The sequence below is a fragment of the Procambarus clarkii genome, chromosome 5 (assembly GCF_040958095.1).
Source record: "Procambarus clarkii isolate CNS0578487 chromosome 5, FALCON_Pclarkii_2.0, whole genome shotgun sequence".
Lineage (NCBI taxonomy): Eukaryota > Metazoa > Arthropoda > Malacostraca > Decapoda > Cambaridae > Procambarus > Procambarus clarkii.
Window position 1 is genome coordinate 1,568,648 of NC_091154.1, and position 19,021 is coordinate 1,587,668.

The 19,021-nt window shown below is 44.5% G+C and overlaps 1 protein-coding gene across 6 annotated transcripts in view; it reads left to right on the forward strand.

The window, feature by feature from the left end:
* Positions 1 to 18,573, forward strand: part of LOC123764483 (uncharacterized) — a 126,832-nt gene extending 108,259 nt beyond the window's left edge. For 4 of the 6 annotated variants that reach the window (XM_069337969.1, XM_069337987.1, XM_069337978.1 and 1 more), the window contains 7 exons: positions 2,286 to 2,452; positions 2,612 to 2,731; positions 5,147 to 5,259; positions 9,744 to 9,807; positions 9,910 to 10,010; positions 10,960 to 13,455; positions 18,241 to 18,573. In XM_069337969.1, the coding sequence (XP_069194070.1) occupies positions 2,286 to 2,452; positions 2,612 to 2,731; positions 5,147 to 5,259; positions 9,744 to 9,807; positions 9,910 to 10,010; positions 10,960 to 13,455 (3,061 nt within the window). In that variant the 3' untranslated portion in view covers positions 18,241 to 18,573. The remainder of the gene's footprint in view (positions 1 to 2,285; positions 2,453 to 2,611; positions 2,732 to 5,146; positions 5,260 to 9,743; positions 9,808 to 9,909; positions 10,011 to 10,959; positions 13,456 to 18,240) is intronic. The other 2 variants (XM_069337974.1, XM_069337980.1) reach the window with 1 other exon arrangement.
* The last annotated feature ends 448 nt before the right edge of the window (positions 18,574 to 19,021 follow it).

Below are 19,021 nucleotides of genomic sequence, written 5' to 3' on the forward strand. Positions count from 1 at the left end.
ACCATCCGACTCCATTCGGACTGTTCTCTGGTGGTTCATTGCGGAACCACGGGGGTTTTGTTTGGTCCTTTCCTCTTTGGGGTTGATCCCTTCGAGTGGCTCATCTGCTGGGTTCTCGGGGTTTATCTCCCCATGCGGTTCATGTCCGGGGAGTGTCCTACGTCCTGGCGGCCGGCCTGTCTCTGTTCATTCCTCTGTTCACGGATTGGCTGGTCATCGCCGACTTGTTTCATTGGCTCTGCCAAACATGCAGACTCCCGTACATGGACTTCTTCGCGTCGGGGTGGTCTCAACAACTTCCATTCTATGTGGCGTCCTTCCCTGCCTATGAGGCATTCAGGGTGGATGCCTTTCGGCAGGATTGGTCGAGGTGGAGTTACCTGTCCCTCTTTCCCTGGTCCAGCTGTTGTTTTGGGTTCTGGCTCGGTTGGAGTCCTTCCCAGGGAGAGTAGTCATCGTGGCCCGTTGGTGGCTGGCCCAGTTTTGTTTTCAGATGCTGCTTGATCGGTGTCCGAACCGGGGCTTTTCCCGCGGCTCCGTCTCTTTTTAGCAGGTCGGACTAGTCCGGTACTTGGCTGGTTCGGCCTTCTCCTCTGCTCTTCGCGTCTGGTCTTTTGATGGGGGTGTATCACCATATCTATGGTGATCAGGTGGCTTCGTTGATGGTGTCCCACCTGTGAGCTTCATCTCAGCGACTGTATCGACTGATTTCTTTTCACTATTTTCTTGCTCTTTGTAAGTTTTATTCTTTTTTTGCACCAGGTTGTCTGGTCCTCTCTTGGTTTTTGGGGACCGTCATTTTCTTACTTACATTTTCTTATCATTTTCTTTGAAGCTTCTTACTGATGCCTTGTATCGTGCGGCGCTGGTGGAGCCGCTCCAGCTTGCATTCGGGGTGGACATCACATCTGCCCTGTTCCGTATGCTTTTTCGTGCTTTGTTTCACTTCCGGCCTGCTCATGTGCCGCCTGAGACATCCTGGTCCTTGGTCAGGGTGCTTTCTTATCTTTCCTCTCCCTCTCCTTGGTTTGTGGTGGCCCCTTTGGTTCAAGATTGTTTTTTGACTGCCCAGTTTTTGTTCACATTGGCCTCTAGGGGTCCGGTTGGTGAGCTTACGGCTCTCCTCCGGCACAGGGGTTTGTGCTCTTTTGGTACTGGTGGTAGGTTTGTACGTTTGCAGCCTTTTCCGTCTTTTCTGGCAAAATTCGAGACGGCTGCTTTCCAGAGGGGTCCTTGGGTTATTAATGCTTGGTTGGTTTGGCCAGGGGTGCATCATGTGTTGTGTTGGTTGCGGCTCTTCGAAATTGCCTGCGTGCCTCGGTTGTGGTGGCTGGGGATGAGCTTTGGGTTGATCTGGTTTTCCTAGTTCCCTGTTCCAGGGTTCGGGTCTCCCAGGTCGTCCGCAGGGTTATTCAGTTTAACCAGCCTGCGATCTATCCTTGCGCCCGTGCCGTTCGGCCATTTGCAGCTTTGGCTGCTGTGTTTGGTAACATGTCTTTGGCTCATATTCAGGCATGGGGATTTGGAGGTCACACAGGGTCCTGGCCGCCTGTTGTTTTGTTAGCCTGTCTGTTCCTGGGCGTTTTCATGTTGCTTTGGGACGCAGGTTGCAGCCTATTGTCTCGTCTTCGTGTTGTGAAGTTTGTGGCGGCCGCCTCCCGGGTCAGCCCTTTCTTTTCGTTCTCTTTGGGTATGAAGCTCCAGGGAGTCATAGGGGCTCCCCTCAGAAAACCAGTGTTGAATGTAATGAAACGCCATTTTCTGGGTGAGCCCCGGAGGCTTCCTGGCAACCCTCCCTCCCACCGGTCAACATTTTTTTCGCATTTGTTGAAGCTTAGCTTCTGAACTGAAGTGCTATGCTGCCAGTGCTGTGAGGTCTGGGGGGCCCTCCCCCCTCTCCCTCTCAGAGAGGGGAGGGCGGCGCGGCAGTAGTGTGTTACGTTTGCTTCTTTCCTTGTAATTGTAGGGAGTTCTACCTCTCTGTTTGGTTTTTGTTATTAGTTTCTTATCATGTGGGGTTTGTTTTGTTATGCCTACCTTTCTGGGTGCCTAACCCCGGTCGATGGCAGATATGAAAAAACCCCAACCACAAGGGCGTTTTCCAGGGCCATTGCTCCCTGAAACCTCTCTAAAGGGGCCAGGTTCTAGCTCATGGTCCCTGATAGGTTTGAACTACATAGCTAATGTCCTGGTCTAATATAACATACATTAGCCCAATAAGCTCCAGGGAGCCTCCGGGACTCGCCCAGAAAATGGCATTTCATTACATTCAACATTTTTTTAAGACTCAAGCTGACAGTTGCCGAGGCATCACAGGATGGGTCTCCCAAGTTGGAGGGTGTAAATGTGGCTGCACCATCTCTCACTAGGCACCCAAGTGCCTCTTCTGTTGGTACTGTGAGTGGTGCTAGTAACACACACACAGCACCACTCTCGCAAATATACGACCAAGGTGGGATCTTTGTGCTAGTTAGTTATCTCCTGAGAATTCTTTGAAAATGAAATTTCATTTCTGATTTTTACAAAATATTATGTATAATTCTCCACATCGTAATAAAATTTTTACTATTTTAGAAGATTGCACGTTGAACTTTCTTGACTGTTGGTACAGATACCACTTTGGCTGGGACAAGCGAGGCTGTGGCTGGGACTGTTGGTACAGATACCACTTTGGCTGGGACAAGCGAGGCTGCGACTGGGGACCCCTCGGTTATTATCTCGGACTTACTGAGTGAGTATAATTACTGGGGGGAGTACATTGTCTGTCATACTGGGCAGGCACAGTATATTGTCTGCCTTACTTCTCCAGTTAAAGTCCAGTAAAATGTTACATTTTCTTGCTGTGTGAGTACATTGCCTGCCATACTTGGTGAGTACATTATGTCTGCCCTAAAGGTAAGATAAAGGAGGCCAGGTCAAGTAATATTTACTAATCTTGTACCTTAGACCTTCACAAATTATACACAGCAAGAAAAATTTATGAAACATACAAATACTGTATCACAACCTAAAGTAATGCCAGAAACCTGTATATAAATGTAATACTGTATCAAAACTTGATAAAAAAAAAAAAACACAAAAATAGCAGTTTCCCCCCCCCCCCCTACGTCCTTGATATTGTATAGTACTGTACTGGCTTCAATACATAATAGATGCAGAGCCGCTGGAGTGTTCTCAACGTAGATTAGACATGGTTAAGAATGAGCTTGGGTGGATATAAATAAGAGCAGACATGGTTAAGAATGAGCTTGGGTGGATATAAATAAGAGCAGACATGGTTAAGAATGAGCTTGGGTGGATATAAATAAGAGCAGACATGGTTAAGAATGAGCTTGGGTGGATATAAATAAGAGCAGACATGGTTAAGAATGAGCTTGGGTGGATATAAATAAGAGCAGACATGGTTAAGAATGAGCTTGGGTGGATATAAATAAGAGCTGCCTCATATATGCCATTAGGCCTTGTGCAGTTTCTTTATTCTTATATTCCTATACTTATTCTCATTCTTGTATCCAGGTAAAACATCCAAACCATACCCTAAGCTAAGGATTTGCTCTAAGAACAAATCCACAAGGGCCGTGATGAGGGATCGAACCTACATCCGGGATCATCCCAGATGTAGGTTCAAACCCTCATCACGGCCCTTGTGGATTTGTTATTTGATATGTCACGCTATTGTGATTTCTGTGTGTACAGAGCACCACTTGGTTTCCGAACCCCTTGGGGACGATACCCGTCAGTTATTGTGTAAGTTCGTAAACGAGAAATGGAGGAAAATGGAGAGAGAGATTTTTTAAATTTAACAAAAAATTCTAAGGTTAAAAATCGACAGATTCATAGAATTTTTTTTTTTTTTTTTTCTTTTTTTTTTTTAGATATATACAAGAATTGTTACATTCTTGTACAGCCACTAGTATGCGTAGCGTTTCGGGCAGGTCCCTGGAATACGATCCCCGCCGCGAAGAATCGTTGTTACAACCAAGTACACATTTTACTGTTGAGTTAAACAGAGGCTACAGTTAAGGAATTGCGCCCAGTAAATCTTCCCCGGCCAGGATACAAACCCATGACAAAGCACTCGTGGAACGCCAGGCGAGTGTCTTACCACTACACCACGGAGACTTCCTTCCTGCCTACCTTCCCCCTCCCTTTCTCACTAATTCTCCCTCTCATACTGCCTCCCATCTAAGCTCCCATCCATCCACCCACCAGTCAGCAATCATTGACGCAATGCATTGCGTGCATTTGGAGCCGACATGGTGCACAGATGTTTCTTGATTGTGCAGATATGTAAAACAAAATCACAGAATGAACTCTCCAGCCTCATGACAAATCAAAATAACAGGAATAATAGGCCGTGAATCTGTGAAATCACAGGGTAGAAGGCACTCTTAAGAGTAGTGGCGCCCAACATGGTCAGTGGGCAAAACTGGACTATCTCCCACCCATCACCACGGGCCGGTGCGACGCTTGGCGGACCACTTCCTACCCGAACTTTGTTCGTGTAGCATGACTCTCCAACCCATATCGGGAAACTGGAAGTTTCGGATAACTAAAGTTCGGAAACCAAGTGGTGCTCTGTATAGTGGTCTCTCTCATCCATGGTGGACTATGATTTTTCCTGTGTAACATCCCCAGCATGTCGATACAATTGAGTGCATTCAGGCACAAAGTTATTCTTTTGTAATATTCTCTCGCTTATAACCCAACCCATGCGTTTGTAATAAGTGATAAGGTTTTGGTCCCTCCTGGACATTTATGATGTAGTGACTTTCATTTTGTGTGGGGGATTGAATTATTTGTATCAGCCATATGCATACGATAAGTCACAATAACGTGGCTGAAGATATGATGGTCAAACCACACATCAGAAGATGGAGAAACGACAATGTTACGGTCCATCCTGGACCATTATCAAGTCGTATGTGACCATTATCACACACAATGGTCCAGGATGGCCCGGAACGTCATTGTTTCTACATCTTTTGATGTGCAGTTTGATCATTTTGTTTCAGCCACGTTGTTTTGAGATATTCTCTTCATTTGTGCTTCAAATGCATTTCTATAACATGGTTTAAACAAAATTAAAGGTTTCTATTTAATAGTTGTAAAGTTTATAATTGGTAATAAGATTTTACTTTTGAAGGTAAGTCGTGCTCTGTCCGGCTGAGGAAGCTTGATGATGCTGAAATGCTGGAGGGAGTTAATTGGTTCCACAAACGTAAGATCAACAAGCCTCTAAGCTACTTAAAATATGAGGTGAGTGGCATTCTGGTTTTGTTGTTGTGAAACCCATCCCCTTGCCTAATATGGTTTTGTTGTTGTAAAACCTGTCCCCTTGCCTAATATGGTTTTGTTGTTGTAAAACCCTTCCCCTTGCCTAATATGGTTTTGTTGTTGTAAAACCCGTCCCCTTGCCTAATATGGTTTTGTTGTTGTAAAACCCGTCCCCTTGCCTAATATGGTTTTGTTGTTGTAAAACCCGTCCCCTTGCCTAATATGGTTTTGTTGTTGTAAAACCCGTCCCCTTGCCTAATATGGTTTTGTTGTTGTAAAACTTGTCCCCTTGCCTAATATGGTTTTGTTGTTGTAAAACTCGTCCCCTTGCCTAATATGGTTTTGTTGTTGTAAAACTCGTCCCCTTGCCTAATATGGTTTGTTGTTGTAAAACTCGTCCCCTTGCCTAATATGGTTTTGTTGTTGTAAAACTCGTCCCCTTGCCTAATATGGTTTTGTTGTTGTGAAACTCGTCCCCTTGCCTAACAAGGTTTTGTTGTTGTGAAACTCGTCCCCTTGCCTAATATGGTTTTGTTGTTGTGAAACTCATCCCCCTTGCCTAACAAGGTTTTGTTGTGAAACTCATCCCCCTTGCCTAACAAGGTTTTGTTGTGAAACTCGTCCCCTTGCCTAACAAGGTTTTGTTGTGAAACTCATCCCCCTTGCCTAACAAGGTTTTGTTGTGAAACTCGTCCCCCTTGCCTAACAAGGTTTTGTTGTGAAACTCATCCCCCTTGCCTAACAAGGTTTTGTTGTGAAACTCATCCCCCTTGCCTAACAAGGTTTTGTTGTGAAACTCATCCCCCTTGCCTAACAAGGTTTTGTTGTGAAACTCATCCCCCTTGCCTAACAAGGTTTTGTTGTGAAACTCATCCCCCTTGCCTAACAAGGTTTTGTTGTGAAACTCGTCCCCCTTGCCTAACAAGGTTTTGTTGTGAAACTCGTCCCCCTTGCCTAACAAGGTTTTGTTGTGAAACTCATCCCCCTTGCCTAACAAGGTTTTGTTGTGAAACTCGTCCCCCTTGCCTAACAAGGTTTTGTTGTGAAACTCATCCCCCTTGCCTAACAAGGTTTTGTTGTGAAACTCGTCCCCTTGCCTAATACGGTTTTGTTGTTGTGAAACCAGTCCCCTTGCCTAATTTTTTAGGGATTGTATCAATGCACTAAAGTTGTGAGGTGCTGCATTATTAAAAAATAAAGCATTATAATATTTGTTTGCTATACAAACAACATTGATAGGTTAGGTGGGAGGCTAAGGTTCATACATTTCTGGGTAGGCAAAACAGTTGTATTTTTATTTTAAGTGGCAAATTGAGAGAATGGGCCAAGTTGCCTATGGTGAGCATCTACAGATTAATTAATGATGTGCATGCTAAAGATGAAATAAGATTTAGCAATTGTATTTTTGTAATCATGTTCAAAATGTTATCGTTATCTTTATCATGCGTATCATGTACAGAAACCACGTACAACATGCAGTCAAACCATAACATAGAACGGGAAGGCAATGTAAAGGATCTGGGTGTACTCATGTTGGAAGACCTTACCTTTAAAGAACACAATAAAGTAGCTGTCACAACTGCAAGAAAAATGACAGGTTGGATAACAAGAACTTTTCACACTAGAGATGCTATACCGATGATACTTTTCAAGACACTTGTGCTCTCTAGAGTGGAGTACTGTTGCACAATGACAGCCCCTTTCAAATCTGGAGAAATTGCTGACCTGGAGAACATGCAGAGAGCCTTTACTGCTAGAATCCACTCAGTAAAACATTTAAACTATTGGGACCGACTAAAGAGCCTAAATCTGTTTTCTCTTGAGCACAGGCGGGAGAGATGCATAAAAATTTACACATGGAAAATAGTAGAAGGGGCTATTCCCAAACCTGCACACAGAAATACATCACATGAGACCAGAAGGCATGGCAGGATATGCAGAATATCCCCGTTGAAAAGCAGAGGTGCATCATGTACTCTGAGAGAGAACTGTATCATCACGCTTCCACTACACATAAGGATAAGGGGCATAACTGACCGACCCCTCAGTGTTCAAGAGAGAACTTGACCAACATCTCCAAAGGATACTTGATCAACCTAGCTGCGACTAACACTTCAGGCTGCGAGCAGCCGAGTCCAACAGCCTGGTTGACCAGTCCAGCAACGAGGAGGCCTGGTCGACGATCGGGCCGCGGGGTTGCTAAGCCCCGGAATCATCTCAAGGTATCCTTAAGATAAGAGGTCTAGCAAACCTGATGACAAAATTCACGAAGCAACAAGCATGTGGGATCACATAAAAAATAACGTACATCAGGTTACCATTTGTCCTGACGTTGAATACACAGATTTTAGATATAGCATATAGGGTAGAAATCTTAAGTTAAACATGCTTGGTTGCATGTTAAACATCCTGAATCGAGTCTGGATCAGTGTAACTTTCCTTACATGATGTATGGCGAGTTCCATACATCATGTATGGAGAGTTCTGTACATCATGTATGGAGAGTTCTGTACATCATGTATGGAGCATCTCCATACATGATGTATGGAGAGTTCCATACATCATTTATGGAGAGTTCCATACATCATGTATGGAGCATCTCCTTACATTATGTATGGAGCCTCTCCATACATCATGTATGGAGCCTCTCCTTACATCATGTATGGAGCATCTCTTTACATCATGTATGGAGCATCTCTTTACATCATGTATGGAGCCTCTCCATACATCATGTATGGAGCCTCTCCATACATCATGTATGGAGCCTCTCCATACATCATGTATGGAGCCTCTCCTTACATCATGTATGGAGCATCTCTTTACATCATGTATGGAGCCTCTCCATACATCATGTATGGAGCCTCTCCATACATCATGTATGGCGCCTCTCCATACATAATGTATGGAGCCTCTCCATACATCATGTATGGAGCCTCTCCATACATCATGTATGGAGCCTCTCCATACATCATGTATGGAGCCTCTCCTTACATCATGTATGGAGCCTCTCCTTACATCATGTATGGAGCCTCTCCATACATCATGTATGGAGCCTCTCCATACATCATGTATGGAGCCTCTCCATACATCATGTTTGGAGCCTCTCCATACATCATGTTTGGAGCATCTCCATACATCATGTATGAAGTGCAGATCTTTACAAGTAAATTAGGTGTATAAGAGACCTAGAGAATTCTTAATCGAACCTAAAATGGTTTTCAGAAGATTTAACCACTCTAGTGTGTAGAGTGCCTTAACCCTTCAATTGCACATCACGTCATATGACGTGTTGGAGTACTAAGCAAGATTTAAACGGCCCGCGGATACACGGGGTTCATCTCACCTTCATCAGGGCTCTTGTAAACAGACGCCATTTTAAACAAAATTGTGGGCCACATTCCTGGGTGTGAGGTCCTCAGTACTGAGTGAGCCACCAAGGCTGGCGCACGTAGCATGAGCTCAGAGTACTGGTTTTCAGCTTGTGACCACAGCATCACCAAAAAATGCCATAATATATATGTACATGCTATTATTTAGTGATAATAGTATTATGGAAGACCCCTGACTGTGATGTAAATGGTGCCAAAAAATGAAGAAAGGTGCCAAAATTATTAGAAGGTTTTCTTATGCAAAGTAGTGGTAGACGGTTGGAAATAGTCAAGTGGAGACAGTTGTGGAGGCCAAAACCGTCAGTAGTTTCAAAGCGTTGTACTGTACAACAAAGTGTACTTGGGAAGATGGAACTCTACGAGCATAGCTCTCATCCTGTAACTATTTTTTTTTTTTTTGTCCCCTAACTTCCCTTGCCACTTCGGGGGGGTATAGGGTTTTTATGTAGCTTCGGAGCCCGATCCCCCCAGCCACAGGGCATGGCGAGACGGACCCCTAAGCATACCTAATACCCTAACACACACAAACTAAAATAAACATATATGGCAGATCTCATCACACCCACAAGAGTTAAGATGATACTAATAATACATAATAATAACCTGAAAATAAACAAAAACATTAATGGAAAATTCTTTTGTATTTGGTTTTGATTGAATTTGAAATTCTTTTTGTATTTGGTTAGTTGAAAAGCAGAGGTGCAACAGGTACTCTGAGAGAGAACTCTATCAACATCAGAGGTCCGAGACTGTTCAACACACTTCTACTATACATAAGTGACATAACTGGCCGACCCCTCACAGTGTTCACGAGAGAACTCGATAAGCACCTCCAAAAGGATACCTGATCAACCGGGCTGTGATTCATACACCAGGCTGCGAGTTGCCACGTCCAACACCTTGGTTGACCAGTCTAGCAACGAGGAGGCCTGGTTGACAACCGAGTTGACAACATTGCTAAGCTCCGAAATCATCTCAAGGTAGGGCATTGCATTCATTTTGTATGTCTGGGAGTGGAGTAATTTGTTTTCAGCATTATCATTGTGACTTATTCTCTGCATATTTTGAACGTTACAGGACGATGATGTGCATACTGACTCAGAGAGCAACACTTGTGATGACTTGGTTGTTGTGAAAGAAGGTACGTAAGTTGTGTTGATAAGGTTGAATGGACATCATAACACTGATAATTATTCTAGTACGACTCCTATATTTTTACCATTTTCATCTTACTTTTCAACAGAGTTAATGGAAGCCCAAGATAAGGCAAGTAAGGACCACGGTGACTACTCACATTTCCACAGTGTGGCCGATTCAAACTATCTACTCCAGAACACTATCCAGGTGAGAAGTTACACTACGTTTGGGTTTTTATCACGATTGTTTTGATATCTTGATTACACGTTTCTTCTGCACACACTCCATTACTAGTGTAGTAATATTGTGTTGCTCCAGTGGTTGGTAATCTGATAGCTCATGAAGGGCCCCTCTCGGTAGTTCTGGGAACCACCAGTGAAAGGTATTTCGCTACAGTCAACACTGGATGTCTCATCTTATGTATACATTAAATTGCTACTGGTGTAGCAATGGTATTATTATTGCTGGTACTGCATTTTGATGTCTATCTTCATTCTTATGAAGAAAAGACATCATTTATTAAAACATCATATTCATAAGACTTCTTATATATAAGACATTGTATATATATAAGTGTGTACATAGTGTTAAAATTAAAGTTGCAGTAATTTTAGTGTACAATAGTTTTCATAAACTGTATTGTAGTACTCAACATACAGCAGAACTACTTAGCCAACACAGTGCTAACGGCATAATACACTGCAGTACGTATTTACTGTACAGCATTCACAACTCCATGAGACTTCAAGCTAGACATAACTCCAACAATAAGGTAAATAATAAATGTATAACAGTATTTTTTAGTAGGGTAATAATATATAGGTACATTATAATATGATAATGCATTTTTATTGTGTTCAAGAAAAAAAAAGACACTGACACAAATGCCTCCTGAAGGTCACCTCTTGCAACGCATCCAACGCACTGCGGTTGGTCCCATATAGTACGTTGAATGAAGGTTGTACTGTATCTTCTTGTATATATATATATAAATAATAAATAAATAAATTTGGCAGTGAATGGGTGGATAGCGGATTGAACTAGCCCATTGCTTTAATATTTTCTTGTGGGGTTACCTCACTGTTGTGGTTTCATTGTGCGTGTTCAGCATGTTAATTCAGGATAATATATTGTTGTTAATTATTCTTTATTTCAGGGTAATAGTACTTTGGAACGCGATCCTCTTGAGGTGAAGGAGTCGCCCTGCTCTGTGTCAAGTGTCTTCACCATACCAAATAGTGATGATTTTGGGAATATCACTGAAGAGAACGCTTGTATCGAGATTGACAACAGTGATAATAACTGGCTTGGACAAAGAACGAATGGCGGTATTGCGGGCACAATTGACGAAGGTTGTGTTAATAATGAGAGCGATGGGAGTACATGCAGTAGGGACAGTGCTGCTTTTGTGTCCAATGATGGAGATCAACACCTGGACAACAGCTGCATTCGTTATGAAACTTTTGCCTCACGACGGTTCCCAAGTGACAAAGCTCACTTCACTGAACCTCTTAATACGCAGGAGAAGCAGTTCGTCATTTTAAAAGGACCGTGTCAGCCACCAGGGCCATTTCCATTTATATCTAAAGAGGACAAACAGAGTTTCTCGGAGTCTCACTACACCATGATAAACAGAGCCGGGATGAAACTCATGAGAGCGTGGCTCTGCTACTCGGCAGCGTTAGACTGTGCATACTGTCAGGCATGTTGGCTTTTTTCAACCACGAATCGAGAGGATGCTTGGGTGAAGGGAGTGCGTGACTGGGGTCATATTTCTGCTGAAATTGAAAAGCACGAAAACTTGACCAGCCATCTCCAGTGCTGCATAATTCAAGAGCAGTGGCGCCTGAACAAGACTCTGACAGAGGAAGTGGAAAAGGCTATGAGGAAGGAAGCACTTTTCTGGAGACAAGTTCTTGAGAGAATAATCAACACCACATTGACATTGTTCACCTCCAACCTATCATGTGGGAGCCACAAAGAACCTGAAGGCAAAAGTGACAGTCCGGGAAATTCCCTTGCCATTATATCCCTACTGTCCAAATATGACCCCGTGCTTAACAAATTATTGAGTATGCCAGATGCTACAGTTACGTATCTGACTCAAACAATACCAAATGAACTGATAGGCATGATTTCCAAAAGCATCAGAGAAGACATAATAAAAGATGTTGATGCAGTGCCGTTCTTTTCAGTGATAATGGACTCTACACAAGATCTTGGGAAGACTGACCAACTCAGTCAGGTTGTTCGCTACGTTTCTGTCCGCACTGATCAGAATGGTAAACCAGTAGAGATACAAATCAAGGAATCATTTTTGGGGTTCGTGCAGAATAATACTCAATCTGGGGCTGGACTCAACATCTCAAAGCTTCGCGGTCAAGCCTATGACGGAGCTGCTTGCATGAGTGAAGCGTATGAGGGATTGCAAGCTGAACTTAATGCTCTACAACCCAAGGCTGCATATGTTCATTGTGCTGCTCACAACTTAAATCTAGTCCTGAAGGATGCTATGTCGGATGTACTGGAAGTACATAATTTCTTTGGCATAGTTGAAAATATATACTACTTTTTTGCTAGCAGTCTTAGTCGATGGAACAAACTCTGTTTATTTTTACCCAACTCTAGTATCAATTTAAGTAAAATGTGCCCAAAGAAATGGTCATCATGGTATGACACACTATTGGCTCTTCGCTATCGTTTGGCAGATATACTCAAACTTCTAAGCAACATCATTCTCCTGGGCAAGACAAAAGATGACGTGTCTGAAGCAACTGCTCTTAAGTCAAAAATTGAGCAATTTGAGTTTGTCTTTCTTACTGTATTACTTACTAAAATTTTAGACTCGATTGGTTGCGTCTCGCTGTTACTAAGTTCTTCACAGTGTGATCTCAGCAAAGCTGCGGAACTTTTTCAAATGTCTTGTGCTGCTTTGCAGGAGACCAGAAGCCAGTACGATTCCATCCGAAAAACCTCAGTCGAAATTGCCAAAACTTGGGGCATATCGGACTGCTTTGAAGAGCGCCAAGCACCAAGCGTGAAGAAATTTTCTGTCGGGCTCTGTGATGACAAGAGAACAATATCTAGTGAGAAAAGATTCAAGGTCAATGTGTTTTATCCTACGCTGGACATAGCCTGCGTACAGACTAAACAGCGTTCTGAAAGTCTGACTCGTGTAGTCACTACATTCAAAGCTCTTCACCCATCAGTACTAATGTCGGCAACTGACAGCGAGCTGTTGGCAGCTGGGGATATTCTAGCTAATCAATACAACACAGACTTGTCATCCTTTTTACCTTTCCAACTTCTCTCTTTTCGATCGTGTATCAAACAAGAACTCGCCAAGATGTCGACAATCCAAGAAATAGCTTCACTTTTAATGGTTGAAAAGTATTTTCTTTCGTCAAGTTTTCCTGATATCTACACTGCATGCATGCTGTTTCTCACCTTACCAGTTACCGTGGCACCGTGCGAGAACTCTGTGTCTAAACTGGACCAAATTAAGAACTATCTGAGGAACACAGCATTCACAGAGCAGCTGGATGATCTGGCCTTGTTATCAATTGAGAAGGAATGGGCAAAGAAGGTGAATGTGTCAAAAATAATTGACATTTACACTGATGCGAGTGCAAGGAAGACACTACGGCAATAGGTGAGTTTGTGCATTTCTTTATACATAGAGTAATTTTTTAATGGAAAGACAGATAACCATGCAGATGGCTTTGGATTGGTTTCAGGAGTGTGGCTGGACTATTATTTGATTGACTTAGGTTTTATAACTTCTTTTGCTTCCTGAACCCCCCTCCCTGCCTGGCCCGTTGTCGACGTGAGGAGGGGGGGGGGCTTAGTGGGCGGCTGCCGGAATGTGATGCTCCATAGATCAGTCCTCTGTCCTTTTGCAGCCTTATGCTCCTGCTGCTGTCTTTACCAATCGTGCCAGACATCTTTTCCTTTTCCTCGTGTTTCATTTTTCTCTTTTCCCCTCCCCCCCCCCCTCTTCTCCTTTCAAATTGTCATTTCCTGCTGACCTTTTGCCTGTTTTGGGCATTTTTTCGGCCTTCTTTTGTTTTAACGCCCGGGTGTTTGAGGAGGCATACTCTTGCACCCGTAGAACTGTATTACCCAACGTCTCGAGCGAGGGGACCCCTTTATTGTGAATCCTCTTTTCGTCACTGAACCCAATCTCAACAGACTGACGGTTCTTAAGGTGGCATTTGTTGGGTGTATACTCACGATGCACTACTGGGGGCCCCGGCAAGATCGGCAATAAGTCTCTTGTTGGGTGTCTTGCCTCTAATTGTGGCTCCGTGGTGGGTGTGGGGGCACATTCGTGAATGAGTCTTTCTTCGTTTGTATGTCGATTCATGTTCCTCATATGCCTTCTCGGGCTCGTGGGGTGGGCAACCAAGTCCCCGAGTCGTGGGGGGGGGGGGGGGGGGCGCCTCTCCTTCCTCCTTCCCAGCGGGGTAAGAAGGCTTCGTTTTCTTCCTCGCCCCCTACCTCTGATTCTTTCACTCCATCCCCCTCCCGTTTCGGTGGTTGTGCCCCCTGTTTCTGCTATGGAGATTTCTTTGGCCCCCGCTTCCCCCTCGGTTGCTGCCCTTACTGAGGGGCACTCCTTGGTTTCTGCCCCTCCTGCTGCTGTCCTTGACCCTCGGTTGTCCCCCCTTCTCCTCCTCCTGTCCTTGCATGTCTGCCTCTGGTCTGTCCTCCCACTCCCTTCCCTCCATCTTTATTCAGTTTATCCATGCCCCCTAACCCTGACCTCGCTAACCCTGATCCTGCGCTTCTTTAACGTGCTGTATTTTCTTTTCACCTTTGTTTCTTCATTGTTCTCTGTTCTGTCCATTCTCTTCTTGTCGATGTCTATTCTTCAATGGAACATTCGTGGTTATTACGCCAATTTTCTTGACCTCCAACTTCTGATTTCACGGTTTTCACCCCGTTGTGTCTGTCTCCAGGAGTCGATGCTTGGTGCTCGTCCTGGTCGCTTCCGTGGCTATTCCTTCCCCCCCCCCCTCTCCCCCCAGCTGTCGCTGGGATTCCTAACTCTTTTGCTCTCTTGTTTCACTCTGATGTTCCCTTTGTCTCCTTACTTTTTCCATCGCCTCTCCATTGTTCTGCTCTCCGTATCTTTGTGAGGAAATGGTACACGGTTTGTTCCATTTATCTCCCCCCGAGTGTCCCGCTTTCTCTCCCCGATCTTAAACACCACCTGGACTCCTTGCTGGAGTCTGTGCTCCTGCTAGGTGATTTCAATTGTCATCATATCCTTTGGGGTGATGTTCTGACAAACACCCCAGGGTCGTCTTCTTGAACCGTTCGTCCTCTCTTCTTCCCTGTCTCTTCTGAATTCTGGTGAACCCACTTATTTGGATCTCAGACTCGCACCCTTTCCTGTCTTGATCTTTCTCTCTGCTCGTCGTCTCTTTACTTGGATTTCATGTGGCGAGTTCTTGATGACCTCCATGGCAGTGACCATTTCCCCATCCCTGTTACTTTTTTCTCTTTTCACCCTCCCCTCTCCTTCCCTAGGTGGCAGTTTGCTAAGGCAGGCTGGAACCTATTTACCCTCAGTGCTGGTCTCCCTGACCTCTCCCTCGTTCTCTCCTCTTTTTTCATGACATCATCTTCGACGCTGCCCTCCGCTCTATTCCTCGCTCTTCCTCTCGGGGGACCATAGAAGTGCGTTCCCTGGTGAAATGCAGACTGTGCTCGGGCTGTCCGCTGTAAGTGTGCAGCCTGGAAGAGACACCGCCGCTGGCAGTTGGCCGATTTTTTTCTTTTGTTTCGGAAGGTGAGTGCGGTGGCCTGTAGGGCCATCTGTATAGCTAAACATGAATGTTGGATGTCTTGTGTCTGCACCATTACATCTGAAACTCCTCTGTCGCAGATCTGGAAGCGTATCTGCAAGATAGCGGGTAAGTTCATTTCCGATGTTTCGCCGGTCCTTCATCTCCGTGGTACTCTTGTGGCGGACCCGTTGCAGGGTCGCTACCGAACTAGGTTCCCACTTTTCTTCTGTTAGCTCTGGTTCTCATCTTCCTCAATCTTTCCTTCTTTGTAAACCTGTCCTTGAATCTTGTCCTTTAGATTTCTGCACTCATCTCCGACTTTTCTATAACAATCCCTTCTCTCTCTCTGAACTTCGGTCTGCCCTGGGCCCTCTGTGGTTCTACGGCAGCGGGCTCTGATGGCATTCATTATGAGATGCTTCGCCATCTCCCTCCATGCACATCTCAGTATTTACTGAGTCTGTATAATCTGTATAATCGGATCTGGGAGTCGTCGTCAGTCCCTGAGGACTGGCTTGATGCCGTTGTCCACCCTGTTCAAAAACCAGGGTCTCTGGGGACATCCCCTAAGGACTTTCGGCCTATTGTCCTCACATGTTGTGTCTGCAAACTCTTTGAACGTATGGTTAACGTTCGTCTGATGTGGTTCTTAGAACACTATCACCACCTCTCCCCTTCTCAATTTGGTTTATGCAAGTGCCGCAGCACGACAAATGCCCTGGTGAACTTGTAGGTCTATATTTGTACTGCTTTTGCTGCGAAGACCTCCGTTGTTGCCGTCCTTTTTGAACTGGAAAAGGCTTACGACACCACTTGGTGATATATTCTGTCCCAACTTCATTCTTTTTGCCATCATGGTAATCTCCCTCTCTTTCTCCAAAGCTTCCTCTCTCGTCGTTCCTTTCGGGTTGGGATTGGTACCACTCTCTCTGCCTCCTTTCAGCAATACGAAGGTGTGGCCCAAGGTAGTGTTCTGAGCACTACTCTTTTTCTGGTTGCCCTCATTGGTCTTCTTTCCTCTCTTCATTCTGGCGTCTTCTCCGCTCTCTGTGTCGACGATCTTACCCTTTACTGTCAGGGGTGATGATTCGCCTCTCCTTCAACGCCAGCTTCGACTTGCGAATGATGCCATGTCATCTTGGGCCACCGATCATGGCTTCAGGTTCTCTATGTCTAAGACTTGTGCTATGACTTTTACTCGGAAGCATGTCGTTCTTCATCCTTCTTTGTCGCTTTATGGTCACCCCATTGTGTACCAGGATTCTGCTAAGCTTTTGGGGTTGATTTTGTTGACTTGACTGTTCACTTGACTGTTGTTGTTGTTGTAGTTGTCATTGACTCTCATAGTGCCTTCATGGCTCCCGGGTCCTTTAATCAGGTTCATCCAGTGGTTGTCGAGATACAGCATTGGCTGTTTCGTATTCACAGTAAATTTAAGTCAGTTGAGTTTTGCCGGGTTCTCAGCCATATCGATGTCTCTTTAAATGAGCGTGCGGATACTGCCGCTAGGGAAGCTGTCCGCTCTTGTCCCATCTCTCATAAAGGTATTCCTTATTCCGATTTTTACCCAGTTATTCATTCCTCCATCCTTACCCATTGGCAGGCTTGTTGGTCTTCTGTTTCTGGTAACAAACTGCGTACTCTTAAGAGTTGTGTGTCCTCATGGCCGTCCTCCTGCCACTGTAACCGGCGATGGAAAACGGCTCTGGCGAGGTTGAGTATTGGCCATACTCACTTAACTCATGGTCACTTTAGTCACTTAACAGAGCGCCGCCCTGCTCCTTATTGTTCAAATTGCATTGTCCCTCTTATGGTCGTGCATATCCTTGTTGAATGTTCTGACTTCCGGGACGAGTGTGAGTCTTGTTTTCCGACCGTCCCCCACGGTCGCTTGTCCCTCGATAGAATTCTTTGTGAATCGGATACTTTTGATATCGTTCACCCTATGCGTTTCTGTTCTCGTATTGGCATCCTTGGTGATATTTAGCGCCCTCTGATTATTCCGCACATTTGATGGTGCTACATAGCCTTCCCGGTTTGGTGCCTTCTTTTGATAATTTCTTACTTGCTTCCTGAAGATGTGTCGTCAGATGCCCAGTCTTTATTCCATTTGTTGACACAACTATTTCTGTATAAGTGATGAAGCTCCCGGACCTGGTCGGAGTGAAAGTTCTGGTTTACAGGCTCCCTCAATCTGTGGAGCTCTTTTTTGTGACTATGAGAGGAAGCAGGCCGGCATTGCCTCTTTCAAGGATGTCTATCAATCTCTTTGGACAGTTTGCAGGGAGAAGCACCGGGGACAGTTTGCAGGGAGAATATCGTCAGGCATTTTACTTAGCTTGGTCCAATATTGCTGGGACTTGACTGTAGTGACCAAAGGGTTCACTGCTTGGATGTCATCAACTTTGTGATGGTCAAGCATAGCCCCTATTGGCCTCGTGTAGATAAGTTGTTTACACGAGTTGAAGATGACATCTCTCAATCAAAGTTGAGAGATGACAACTTTGCTGTGGATGAGATATTACACGTCATTTGAATGTGAATTGATATCTTCTACTTTGCATACGAAATACAGTAATTCATACATATGTGGGTGGGTGTGCTATATAGAAAGTTATTAAGATTAATATTTGTTTTTACAGTTACACCATAATCTTGTCCGACTTCTTGAGGCAAGAAATTTAGATGGAGAAGAACCACCACCACCTGTTATCGTGAAGCAGAGAACATGTTAGAAACACTTGTTTCATAGCTTGAAGCTGACTTCCATGTTGTGTTGAATGTAAATTGTAAATATTTTTTACTTGTGGGTCTGTGTAGATTATCTGATAGGCCTGACATTTTAAATTTTAACTGACTGATGCTCGGAATATTTAACACCTCAAAAGGTGTTAAATTTTTAGTTTACTTCAATGTGTTTAATGGAGCCAAAATTATTGACGGCTCTTCAAATAAAATTTAACTGAAATGATTTAGCATTTGTGTCAATATCCTTCACTGAAAATATTTTCTGTGGGGAGCCCCTACGGCACCCTGGAGCTTATCGGGCTAATGTATGTTATATTAGACTGGGACATTAGCTATGGAGTTCAGACCTACCAGGAACCAGCACCAGAACCTGGCCCCTTCAGAGAGGTTTCAGGGAGCAATGGCCCTAGAAAACCCCTTTGTGGTTGGGGTTTTCCTTATCTGCCATCGACCGGGGTTAGGCACCCAGAAAGGTAGGCATAACAAAACAAACCCCACATGGTAAAAAACTAAAACAAAAACTGAACAGAGAGGTAGAAACTTCCTACAATCCCAAGGAAACAAGCAAATATCACACTTTACTGCCACACCGCTCGTCCGCGCAGCCCTCCCCGCCCCAAGAGGGGGAGGGGGGCCCCCAGACCTCACTGTGCCGGCTGCCTAGCACCAGTTCAT